The 12,815-nt window shown below is 50.4% G+C and overlaps 1 protein-coding gene across 6 annotated transcripts in view; it reads left to right on the top strand.

The window, feature by feature from the left end:
• Nucleotides 1-3,516: 3,516 nt before the first annotated feature.
• Nucleotides 3,517-12,815, top strand: part of DTX2 (deltex E3 ubiquitin ligase 2) — a 34,836-nt gene continuing 25,537 nt past the window's right edge. For 4 of the 6 annotated variants that reach the window (XM_009645121.2, XM_035900583.1, XM_035900582.1 and 1 more), the window contains exons 1-2: nucleotides 4,621-5,004; nucleotides 9,822-10,407. In XM_009645121.2, the coding sequence (XP_009643416.1) occupies nucleotides 4,698-5,004; nucleotides 9,822-10,407 (893 nt within the window). In that variant the 5' untranslated portion in view covers nucleotides 4,621-4,697. Of the gene's footprint in view, nucleotides 3,597-3,817; nucleotides 3,895-4,615; nucleotides 5,005-9,821; nucleotides 10,408-12,815 lie in introns of those variants that run through there. The other 2 variants (XM_035900587.1, XM_035900584.1) reach the window with 2 other exon arrangements.

Below are 12,815 nucleotides of genomic sequence, written 5' to 3'. Positions count from 1 at the left end.
CGAGCGGCCAGGCCGGCCCCGGCCCCCAGCTCCCCTTGGCAGGGCTTAGCTTTGCCCTTCCCGGCCATTCGGCTGTGCCACCCGGCTGAAAGCAAGGGGAAGAGCCCTCACGGTACTAGCCGAAGCTTTGGGGAAGCTGGAGGAGCCCTCCAGATATTGCCAGGTTTGCACCCCCACAAGTGAAGAGACTCCCCACAAATAAATACCCTGCTCCGGTGTCCAGGAGGACCGTGGAGTGAGGGAGCAGAGTGCCAGGTTTGCCGTGATCCTGTGTTCAGGTGTACCTGTCTCCTTCTTGCTGCCTCAGCTTTCCTATTCATTCCTGCCTGAAATAAGCCCTCTGCCCAGCTGACAGGCAGACGCTGTGTTCTGCTTCAGTTGCGGTCTTTATTTTCTCCTCCGAAGGGAACTCTCTTGAAGCTTGTTTTGAATGGAAGGAGTCCAGGTTTGGAGCGGTCGGGTTTTATTTCTTCTGTTCTTTTGGCTGTCAAGCCAGCCACCTTGTGCTGTGAGGATCAGCAAACGCTGGAAGAAGGCAGGGCTGCAGTGGGGGCACATCGATCTGTGTGGCTGGGGTTATTAATTCGGCCTCCCCTCTACCACCTTGCTCTAGCATTACCCTTGGTTGCTGCTAGCTGGTTGCTGGTTGGTGCTGGGTGCTTGTGTACAGAAAGATGTGCTTAGATGCAAGTTATCTCACTGTTAGAAGTGCAGATGAGATGATGTGGGGGGCCCTGGCTGGTTGGTTTGGGGTCAGGGTGGCATGAGGCACCTGTAATGCTGCCCCAGTCCTGCACCCTGCACAGGGTCATGGGCTTATTACAACCCCCACTGCCTCCCTGTGCTTTACTTGCGCTCCTAATCCATGTGTAATCTTTTCCCATGGGTTCTTTCCCAGTCCTGTCTCTCATTGCGGTGTTAGTGATGCTTAACAAGTCCCTCCTGGGCACCCCCTTTTCTGAGCAACCTGCTGAAAAGTCTCTGTTTTACCGACCTGGTGATTTTTATTTTTTTTAACGCAGCCCAGCTCAAGGGCTCCTGAGGCCTTTTCTTTTCCAGGTACAAGGCTAGCATATCATTTAAACTTTTATCAGTGCTGGCAATTTCAGTTCAGAAGCTTAAAAAGGGACTTGGCATTTTTAGAAATCATCTCAGACCCGTGAATTTTAAGATCCTGCATTTAAAGCAAAAGAGAATTATGCTTTCTGGAAGTAGAACAGGTTTGAGAATTAAAAATGTCTTTCAAATGCTTTAATTCCCACCTGCCCCTCCCCAGCTTTCTCACCACCATTTGCTGGAGCTTGAGGATCAGGGAGTGAATCTGCTGGGAAACACAACCGAAATGCACCCAGTTCCTTTCCTGTCCAAGTCCCCGATTAAAGCCACGTGGGCTGATGTTTCAGAGGTTGTGCTGGGGCGTAAAGATCCAACCAAACAAATCCAAATTCAAGATCTGAGCCCAAGTTACAAATTACCTCCTGAGGGCAGTTGGCTGGAATATTTAAGTTTGCACTTCAAGTAGTCGTGCTTTTTTTTTTTTTTTTCATTTGGGGCAAGGTGGCCCATGGGATTTCTAATTGGAGCCAGGTCTGTTTGCTGAATAAACGTAGCTTTTAGGGGTTGGTATGACTTTTAGCTTTTCAAGGCATTTTTAAAGCTCAAGGTGAACTGTTAGAGTGTATGGGATTTTTAGCAAAGACATGTAGCTGCTTTCTCTGGGCTGCCAATCGTCCCAGGACAGAGCCAGAATGCTGCTAGAATCCAAAACGCAATGCTGGTAAAGTGGGATGTGTAACGCACCCCAAGCCACAGCCAGCCGTCGCTGTACAGCGCTCTGTTAGCTGCCTACCCCAAACCCTCTCTGCCTTGGCGTAACACGCATGGCAGCCCAAGGGGGTAGGCTGAAAACCACACTAGCAGCTCTGGTATTGAATTTCTCAGCTTTTTAATATTTGTGTGCTGCTGAATTCACAGAGACGGGAAAATAACTGCAACTTCAGGCTTTTTATTTCTCTTGTTTGCCTTAACTCAGGGACTCATGTAATTTTGGCTTACTGAAGCTCTCCCGCATTCCTCACTTCCCAATCCATGCAAACAGCTGCTGGCTCAAGCAGCGTTCAGCAGCGAGAACTGGCAGGAGGCTGAAATACGCCCCTTGCTCCTCCTTTGGACCAGCAGTCCCAGTGCAGGAAATATTTTTTCCATTCTGATGGGGAAGCGAGTGTCGGAGCACGCGACACTCACGTGCAGCCGGTCCGGGTACCTTCGCTTGCGTGTGGGAGCTGGCCGGCGTGTGTGGTCCAGGATTCAAAGCAACGCTGCCGTCCGAGGGGATGAGCAACAGGCTTTTGTCACCTGGCTGTTCTCGGCCAGTGTCCCAGCGAGCGCGAGGTGGCACGTGAAGGAGGCAGCTCTTCTGCTGGGATACCCTCTTTTTTTCCGTTTCCTGCTGCTGTGCTTCAAAAAGGAAGGAAAACGAATTGCCGACTCCCTCCAAACAGCCTCCCTCTGCTCTCCTGCTTGCTTGTGGCTGTAGGATGCACAGATGAATATTTGGTAACAACTTTGAGGAACAAATGGTTACTTCTCTGTTTCGGGGGTCAGAGCACCTGATGCAGGTGGGTAGGACAGAAAACCCTGCAGCCCTGCTTTGGCTCATGCTGGTCCAAGCCAAGCATGGACATGCTGGCGGTCCCTGAGGAGGAGATGTGTTGGTGTGAAACCTGCCATAAAAAGAGCTGGCAGAGGCAGGTGTTGGGTTTGATACCTCAAGTATTAATTTGCTGGTTTGATCAGTAGAATAACCATCCTTGGTGCATAAAGGGAGAATGAATTACATTGAAAAGTTCAGCTGCAGAGACTGGGGTCTTCTGTTGGCGATCTAGCACTGTTTGTCACCAGCACCAGTCGAGCTGGGGGTGTTCTGTAAAAATCTCAGAGCAGCTCATAAACTAATTTACAATGAATTCCTGGAGAAAGTGTTGCTTTCCTCTTATAAATGCAGACATGTGGGCGTGTCTGTTCTTCGCTCGCTCTTTTTCTATTTCTTTTTTAAGCTAGCAAGCCACACGAGCATGATGGATGGGACGCTCCGTGGAGCGTGGGATCTTCCCCCATCCGGCAGGGATGTCATTCTCCGCGCAGATGGCATCCTCCAGTGGAAGCCACCCACTGCTTCTCTGCCTCTTGGGAGACCTGAACTTTTCCATTAGATGGGAAGGAAGCTCATAGCTCCATGCTGACTGCTGGGAGTTAAGCGAGCAATCAATGACGTGAGACCTTTGGAGGGGGAAGGCGACTTCATTTTAAAACAAAATAAATTTCGCTTATTCACAGTCATACCCACCTGCTCATGAGCACTAACACGGGGATCTCCGAGTGCTCTATCTGGCATTTGGACGTCAAGACACTTGTGTCCAGATGGTCTGGACAGGATTCCTTGCAATGACACAGCAGAGAAGGAATGCCAAATACCAGACCTCTGGTGTCTCTTGGACAGCTTGGTGACCATGTGATAGTTTTGGGTCTCCTTTTGCACATCCCTTGGGGGCTGAGAGTGATGGCGATCTTTTGTCTCTGCTTCCTGTCCCTTCTCTGTGAGTCCTTAGGATTTAGTCACTGCCCTTTGTGTCTTTATCTGGATGCCTTAAAGCTCCTACCCCATTCCCTGTTCTTCCCCAAATCATCTCTTAATGGCTTGAGTCTCTGTTGATGCGGGTTGTCACTTGTTTCAAGATGTTCCTTGTTTTCCAACCTGAGAAGCTGTAGCTAGGTCTGCTGAGATCTTGAAGACTAAAATCACTGCTCTCAGCACAGGCTGTTAATTACACCCTGCATTCCTCCTGGTGCTTCTGTACTTATTTCCATCCATTCTTCGCTCAGATCATACTCAACGTCTGTATTGCTGCGATTTGCAGACTGTGCCTAAAGGATTGTCTTCTGGGTTTGTATGTGTGTATAACACTGCACAGAAGGAGGCCAGGGGCTGATCCCGGATGAAAACTGAGTGATCAGAAGCCTGAATGGAGCTCAGATCAGTGAGAAAAATTTGGGAACTGCTTGTGTAACCAAGTCATTTGTGCACACAAGTGCCGGAGAGCTCCTGCTCACAAGCTGGCAGCTCATGTTGGGGTGGTCAGAGTATAAAGCTGCCAGGACCGTCACTGAGCATGTGTGGGGAGGCATGCAGAGTGGCCACTTGCCTTGGCACACTCCTGGCTAGTCTGCATCTGAATTTTGGTCAGGGCTCACGGTTCTGTCCAGCGCAGATCAGCAGCAGCTCTGGACTGGTTTTGTACAGGTCTGCAGCAACTGGTGGTGTCTGGGGCTACAAACCATAAGAAGCTGAGTCTCTCCAAAGAGTTTTTGCTCTAAATTGGCAAGAGAAGTTGCTAGTATGGGCAGGGAGTGGGTGATGGTACCTCATTTGCCCTCAACCAGAGGTTTTTGAGGGCGATCCACTTCTCTGTAGTCTCCTAACTGCATAGTGAGCAATTTCTGTGAAAGGCTGAGCTTATTTCCTTCTCTAAATGGCTTGTGTGGTATAGATGCAGGGTGGGGTGGATTTGGGGCATTGTTCTCAGCTCTGTGTTGTTCTCTTTGTTTCTTGCTGCAGGTCCCCCAGAAGAAAATGGTATAAGACCAGCCAACACAGCTGCCACTTCCACTCGCAGCGTGCCCAGACCTCAGGGAGGAACATGGCAGCAGCTCAGGGAGCAGGAAGCAGTTCAGCTGGGCCATCCGGACTCCCCGGTTCTGCCCCGGGGCACAGCAGCAACTCCACAGCAGTGGCTGTGTGGGAATGGCAGGATGAATTTGGCAGGTGGAGGCCATACCGAGGCAACGTCTGCAGCTACATTGAACAGGTTTTTCAGGCTTCTCAGCAGAAGGGCCGCCGTTCAGGGTCAGGGATTGTCAGCAGCATCCCTTTGGGACATGCGGATCCTGTCTTGGCCCCTTATGTCATTGACATCCCAAGCTTGACACAGTTCCGGCAGGATACAGGTAAGGGAGCTTCCCTGCCCGTGCTGGGGTTTCGGTGGGGCTGCTTGTGTGCTTGGAGATAAGTGTGACCCTGTTCTGCACAAAAGAGCCCTACAAACCTCTGCTGTCACTGCTGGGCAGTTCTTTGACTGGTGGCATGTCTGCTTCTCTCCTGATGCTGTCTGCTGCCAAGCATGTTAGCACGTGAGCAAATCAGTGTTGGCTGGTGTGAATCTGCGGTGCTGGGCACAGGCAGGTGGCGGTGATCTCTCAAGGAGCCTCATCACGGGACCTCTGGAGCTCAGAGCTTGTGAGCCAGAGTGCTCAGAGCTGCAAACTTTCTTCCTGCCCCACCCATATCCATTCAAGACCACTCACATAAAAAGGCCTTTTTACGATTCAAACACTCCCGTTTGAATCCCTTGTTCCCTCTGCGACTGGAGTGCCAGCTGCTTTACCTTGGCATGCTGCCCTGCGCAAGCTGCTTTGCGAAAGCCTGCAGCCCCCGCGGAACGCTGTAATGCTGCAGCAGAATATTCCCCGCACTTGTGCTGTATGAGGCTGGCTTGCTCCCTCCCAAGGAGGAAGGGCGGACTGGTCTTAATAGCAGGACTGGGGCCTCATTTTCATTTCATTTCTCTTGGGGTCACTGAGGCTAGCAGCTCAGAATTTGCTGAGGTGACTCCTACTCTCTTTTGCTTCAGATGTGCTCAGCAGCTGTAGCTTAGAAAGAGCACAGGGGTGGAATGCATGCTCTTCCTCTCTGGAAAATCCAGGTAGAGCCCAAATTACATGCCCTGAATGAATGGCTGCTTTGGAAAATTCTCTGTGCATCAGTTTCCCCTTTGCCAATGTTTTTCCCATCACCCCAGGACAGTCAAGCATCACCCCAGGCTTTATAGGTGGACAGTGCTCTGGTTTCTTGCCAACTGAAGTAGTAAGTGAGCAATATCTTGAATCAACTGCACAACTGGGCAATTCCTACAGGAAAGGGAAGAGGTTGGAGCAAATGTGAGTGGTCATCACAGCTGCATCCGTGTTTTTATTCTGACTTGGTGACCTTAGGATTAGTTTTTCCTAGGGGTGTCCTGGGTGGGGAGCTCTCTTAGCTGGATGCCTTGGCAGGTCTGGCTCAGCATGGCCTGTTTGAGCACCTGGAAGCCCTGCTGAGGCTGTGGCTTTGAGCTATATGGCGTGGATTACGAGAGCTGGCACCAGAGGCTGTTTGCTTCTTGATTTCTTCATGCCAAACTTGTGAAGGAACCTTCAAACCTCTTGTCCTTTCAGCCAGTGCTCCAACACATGAGCAGCAGTCCCAGGCTGCGCCTTGTCAGGAAATGGCCCAGTTTGGTGAGGGTGAGGTGAGTGCCTGCAGGAGACTGAAAGATGTGCCCCAGCGTGAATGGGATGTCCTTCTCCACAAGCGGAGCTGTCTCTCTGCAAAGGTCTTGTATCTCTTTAGACCCTTGTGAAAGGTCTTGAAACACCTAGTGAATATTGTCCATCGCAGGATGGTTTGGAGTTGGTCGTCTCTGGGGGACAGCCCAGTACAATTTTGGAAATTATGTTGGCTCATGTGATCTCATCTTTCCTTGGACAAGAACTGTGGTTGAATCGTTAATAACAAAAAGGCTGATTCCACTTTACAGCTCTCCTGCAGAATTCCCCACTGATCTGGAGGGATGCTGATCAGAGCGGCCAGGTCTGTGAGCCTCCCTCCACAAGCACCTGTGTGCTCTGCAATGTGACTATTGCAATCGCTCTCATATCCCCTTTCAGTGGCCCAGTTCTAAGCAAAGCTTTTCCTCTCTGCAGGGCTCTGCTTTAAATGTGAACCTTTCTGAGCAAGCAGCCAGCTGACCTTTGTCGTGTGCTGGAGAAACGAATCTCTGCAGGAAACATCCCCATGAAAAATCTTTAAACAGAGCAAAAAATAGGCTGTTGTATTCTGCTCATTAGCTATTAGACAGACAAATAGGCTCTTCAAAGGAAGCCAGGGAGAATAACAGGAAGCCAGTGTTAACGGGACCAGCATCCTCACCGATGGGGAATGACAGCTGTGCAGGGGGATCTTGAGGGCAGGATTAGCCACGGGCTTTAGCTGCTGGTCGAGGCAGATTAGCTGGGACTGAATGCAAGGGAGCAGCAGGAGTTGTCCTCTCGCCACAGCTGTTTGCCCACCCTGGAGAGGAATGCCAGTTTCCCTGCCAGCCTGGGGGAAGGGAGACGTTTTCCAAGTGCACGGCTTTGGTCTTGTTGTTCACTCCTAAAAGCTCTTCTCCCTCCTGTTTTGGGATGTTAAAAATACAGGTTGCATGCAAACTCCTCAAGTCCTCTCTGTGCTGCTTGTAGCTTCTGACCTGCTAGTGGAGCAGGGGTAGACTCGCTCATCTCCTCTTGAGATGTGTCCCGCTGGGCTTTGACTCCTTGCTTTATCTGCAGTAGTCCCTTTTCTCCTGGGAGCAGGTTCCCTGCACTCATCTCTAAGTGTAGTTAATTTCTTACCATCTCACTTCCAGCCCAGTCTCATCCCCAGTCCTCCTTCTGCTCAGGGGTCATCTATGACGTTGCCCACCTGTGGAGGACATAGGTTGTATGTTTCTAAAATTTGGCAGGACTTGTTTGCTCGATAGGAGCAGTTGTTGCTAGAGTTTGCTCTTGGCTGTTTCATCTGCTTTCTCACATAAGATGTTGATTCCTGGCTGGAGAAGGTCAGCTTGGTTCTGCTGACGCCTTCTGCCCCGATTTCTGCCAGAAGATGGCACAGGAATCCCTGGGCTATTGGGGTTCAATCCTGGTTCTTATGGGGGAGGTTACTGTGATTCACTGGCTGCTAGTAGCTTTTTAGGTGTGCTGATCAGATGCTGTCGGTTGGATGGTGTCACTGGAGATGTCTGTAATAAGCAGGACGCTTGGTGCTGCTCTGGCCACCGAAGCAGAGTTTGGGAGTAAGGGCTGGACCTTTCATGGCTGTATGGACTGAGGCGAGCCATTCCAGTCCCCAGTACCTTCAGCTTCCCAGCAGAAACACAAGTCCTGACGTTCCTTGGTATGGCATGTTCTGCCTTTGAGAGAGCCTCAGCCTTTATGTCATCTCTAGAGCTCAGATCTGTCTTGCCTGATTTAGTTTCTGCAATGACATGTGGGACATACCTGCACCCCAGCACAGGGTCTCGCTGTGGTCTGACCACCAAAGCGCTGTGCAGAAACCACCAGCAGCATTTACAAAAGAAGCCCTGGAGTGGACAGGAGCAGAGATGCGACTTTCATGCTGTCGAGCGGAATTTTTAGCAGTGAGGAGGCAGTTAATGCCCTTATGGTTTGAGTCAAATCCTAGTAGTTTCTGCAATATCCCAATTCTACGGAGTAGAAAGGACAGCAGCGTGAGGCCCCCAAAAAGCCACCAGCAATGTGGCAGACTTTAGGTGCAGATACTTGTCAACATGCCCATTTTCACCTTGGGCCTGGAGCATAGTGTCATAACCCTCATGACTGCTTAGGAGGCTTTCTTTTCTTTTTTTTTTTTTTTTTTCCTCTTGGTGCTGTTCTTCTCTGAACTCCTCCTGTGTCATAACAACTTGCTGCATCCCTGTTCACCCCCACCTGCCTGCATCCCCAGACTTGCTTGCCCCACGGCATTTCCCGCTCCTCTTTCTCAGTGCAGAGTGCTGCTGAGGATTTTCCCAGCTGCAGCAGTTTTGACCCTGCTGCAGGAACCCGATTTTGCAGAGGTTGCAGAGCTTCTGTCCTGCTGGGTGGCATACCTCCCTCTCATTAGGCTTTTTCTTTTGTAAAGAAAGGAATAAAGTAGCCAGGAGTGAAGCCACCCTGAAGGGCCAGGCTTCCAGGGGATTTCAAGCTTCTGCTGTTGCTGTTGAGCAGCCTTGCAAGAGCAACGTGTCTGCTTTCATTTCTCTTCCTTTGTCTGAACAGCTGCTCTCTCCAGTTTCCAAATTACTTCGTTGTCTTCTCCTCTCTAGTCTTGCTGTATCTCCCAGCAGTCAGGAGCTTGGAGAAGCTGGCCCTGTCCATCCTCTCCAAAGTCCTCGTCCTGGCCCTTGTGAGACTTCACCCACTCCCCAAGAGCACAATCGCTCAGACCCCTGTGTAGCAAACTGGGCATTTAGCCCCTTAAGCGCTTCTGCAAAGCACTTCCCTGGTGTCGTGTCTCTATAGTTACTCTGTTGTCAAGGCTGTGGGAGTTGTTTTTTTTAACCAGATCTGTGCCCCATCCTCTCCAAAGTCCTCGTCCTGGCCCTTGTGAGACTTCACCCACTCCCCAAGAGCACAATCGCTCAGACCCCTGTGTAGCAAACTGGGCATTTAGCCCCTTAAGCGCTTCTGCAAAGCACTTCCCTGGTGTCGTGTCTCTATAGTTACTCTGTTGTCAAGGCTGTGGGAGTTGTTTTTTTTAACCAGATCTGTGCCTCAGCCTCTTTTTTTTTTTTTTTTTTTTTTTTTGTTAATGTCAAGGAGGCATATGTGATCACTGTGCCTTTGCGCTTGGGTGTGTCTGTCTCTGCATCCTCTCTCCTTCCCTCCTTTCCCACCCTTCCTCCCAGCGGCTTTTGAACCTGTTGCCAGCCCACAATCAGATTTGGCAGAGGGACAGGGATCTCGGGGGGGGTGTTGCATTTCTCTAAGCTTCATGAGCAAACCCAGCCCTGTTGGGAAGAGAAAGTCTGCTAGTGCCCCTGCTGAGGGAGAGGTGAGGAGGGTCACGCTCATGTAGATACCGCAGATCTGTGCAGAAACAAGTCCCTGAGAGCGGGTCCCCCTTACTTCTCTGCTCACAAAATGATTTTTTTTTTTTTTTTCCCCCCTCCCTCCCCATGCAGGGACGATGCGGGCTGTCCGCAGGCACCTCTTCCCCGGGGACTCTGCTGCCGGGCAGGGCATCGTCTGGGAGTGGCAGAACGATGAAGGCGGGTGGTCCCCTTATGAGATGAACGTCTGTGTGTTCCTGGAGCAAGCTCGTGCCATGAACCACCAGCGAGTAGATCTCGGACCTTTGGGCTACAACTATGAAGTTGACTTTGTGGCTCAAGTCCAGACTAACAAGACCACGAGGTTCCGCCGCGGTGTTCAGAGGCGCTTGGACGCCCCATACCCCGTGACAGCCTCCCCAGCGCTCCTTCACACAGGGGCAGCTTGTTCCTGCCAGCAGTGCTGGCTAAATGGTGGGACTGGTCCCATCACCACACGCTACCGGCACTCCATGATAAACTTTCCCAACTCTTCCACTACTCATCAGGTTTCCGGTAGGACAGCATCAGTAAGTTCTTCCAGTGTTGGCTTCGTGCCCTATAACAAACCGACTTTGTCTGGAGCAAGGTTGACGCCAAGACTCAATGCACAGAGCACCTGGGCTTTGCCTCAAGCTGGGGGCCCGAGCACAGGACTGTCTGCATCTAACGGAGTCAGGTACAGACCCTAATTCACCTTTAAATACTGTGCATGTGTCTGAGAGACCTGCTGTGCTCTGGTCTTCATCATCTAGAAACCTGTCTGTCCCAGAGGACTTTACAAGTGTCTTCTCCCTAGACTGAGAGAGGTGCTTTGCCTTTGTGTCTAGTACAGTGGAAGAGAAGGCTTCTCCCCTGCTTTTCCCTTCTTTTCTCCCACTTGAAATCTAGTCCCTGTCCACTAGTGTCCCTGAACCACTGGAGAAAGCAGTCGGGTTGAGATACTGCAGGTCTGAAGAAATTAAAGGTGATTAGTGGCATTTCTGATTACACTTAAAAAAAAACTTTGATGGGGACTGAGTGAATGAAAAGAGGACTTGCAAACACCCTTATTAAATTTCAAATATGCAGTAAACATGGAGTGGAAATCTGCTCTGTGTTCAAAGCTCTTCCCCTTCAAGGAGGGACCAAAGGACTCGCTGCATGTGGCTGAGACCTCATGAGCTCTCTGACAAAATCAGGAAGTCCATGTTGGACATTTTTAAGGTGAACAAACAGAAGAAAAAACAATGCTAAGACATAGATTTGATTGAGGATTTTTTAAAATCCATTGTGAAGATGTTTAGAAAACCAAATTAGTAATTTACTTTCCCCTTCCTTTGGTACCTTGAACCATATTGATCCCTCTCTATCTGAAATCAGTGAGGTGACACTAGCAATTTGAGTGGTGTCCAGGCTATTCATCAGGCTAAATGCTGATGCAGAGCAGAGGTGCCACTGGATAATTGTGGAAGAGGTTCATTTTGCACGTGTTGAGGTGGTGTGGGGCTTCACCGTTGTGATGGAAGACTGGAAGCACAAGCAGCACCATAAGCAATTTAAAATCCAGCTGAGCCTCCCCTTGTGAAGGTTTTTTGCCATGTCCTTTCCCTTTATCTTTCTTCAGTGACCCTCTCCTGGCTGGGTGCTCAGGGTGGGCTCTGGCACTCCGGAGGGAGCTGGTTACTTTGAAGGAAGGGCTGGCAGTTGTTGCAGTGCTAGCTGAGGTCTGGCTTTCCTTGGTTCTTTGAGCTGTCACCCCTCAAATACTCCAGCTTGTACATGCTGGCTGCTGATCCATTTTCACTGTGACTCTTCTCTGACAGTGCTGAAACTGGTGTGCATCTTTCAGCATGGGATTTCAGCTCCCATCAGTGAGTGGCTGGAGCCAAAGGAGGTCTGTGTTTGCACCTTGCCGCTGTGCCACTTCTTTTCAGGCCTTTTGGCTGTTGCCAGCTAAATGAAAAGGAGAGACTTGTGGGCTGACAGCTCAGCTCGTCTTCATGGCATGGGCTGCTGGGCCAAGTGGTGGTCGGTTATCCCCTGTGGGCTGGAGCGGGGCCATGGCACGGGGATCCAGCAGGGATTTTGGTGCTGGGAGAGATCAGTGTCACCCTTGCAAAGTGGGTCACTTCCCTCCACGTTCTTACAGGATGGCCTCTGTGAAGCCTGGACACCCAAACCAAGCCAGATCACCACTAATCAGGTTTCAGGTCTTAACTCTTTCTGTGCACAAGCCTTTGCTAGCAGAGGTCTTTGTGGCCTGTCTAGTGATAATACTTGCACCAAGTACCTCCCAGCATTGAGCTGAGGACTGAGCAAGGGCTGTCTGACTGCTCCCTCCATTTGTAAACCGCTGGAAGTGTATGGAGCAGTATAGGCATTTCCCTGTAAATAATCCAGCTGCTGAACTGCTGTGTGAGCACCCGAGAAACTAAAGGGGAACTTGCCAGGGCTCATTTAGCTGTCCAAGCTACCCTGAATGAATACAGAGATAAGGGATCTAGAAGGGTGTTGAAAGCACATTCTGCTAATTACATGAGGCACAGGGGTTTGAGGTTTATTTTGAATCTCATTTGTATTTTAAGCAAGACAGTGAATCTTCAGATATCTTCCTTAGTGTCGTATCAGGACTTTCCCTCTTCGGGGTAGTCTGAGTGAAATGACTTCCTGCATCTTGTTCTTTCTCACGGTCTTTTTCTGGTGCTTTTTTTGCACCTGGTGATTTTTCATGTCACTTAAATATCCACAATACTTCTCTGTTCCAGTCACCTTTGTATAGGGCTGAGAACCAGAGCTCAGTACTGCCTGCAGGAGCCCCAGGTAAGGCTTTTGCAGTCTCCTGAAGAAGCTGCCAAATTTCACTGGTTGGTACATGGGGCTGCCAGGCTGCCTGGAGCCTGTGTCCCTCCTTAGAGCTTCAGCAAAGTGACTCTTGGAGTGGGAACTGCTGATAAAAGCGAAGAGCCAAATGCTGCAGCAGTTGCTCTGCAAGCCTGTCTGGAGCCGATCAGGGTCTGGGTATGTTGTGTGCTACTGATGGGGGTACAGCCTGTCCTGAAAGGGGAGACGATGGGAGACGGATGTTAGAGAGGGGGGGAAAAGGGT

Source organism: Egretta garzetta, unplaced genomic scaffold, assembly GCF_000687185.1.
Source record: "Egretta garzetta isolate BGI_Z169 unplaced genomic scaffold, ASM68718v1 scaffold108, whole genome shotgun sequence".
Lineage (NCBI taxonomy): Eukaryota > Metazoa > Chordata > Aves > Pelecaniformes > Ardeidae > Egretta > Egretta garzetta.
The sequence above is the reverse complement of the archived record's forward strand: the minus strand, read 5'-3'. Positions and strand labels throughout refer to the sequence as shown.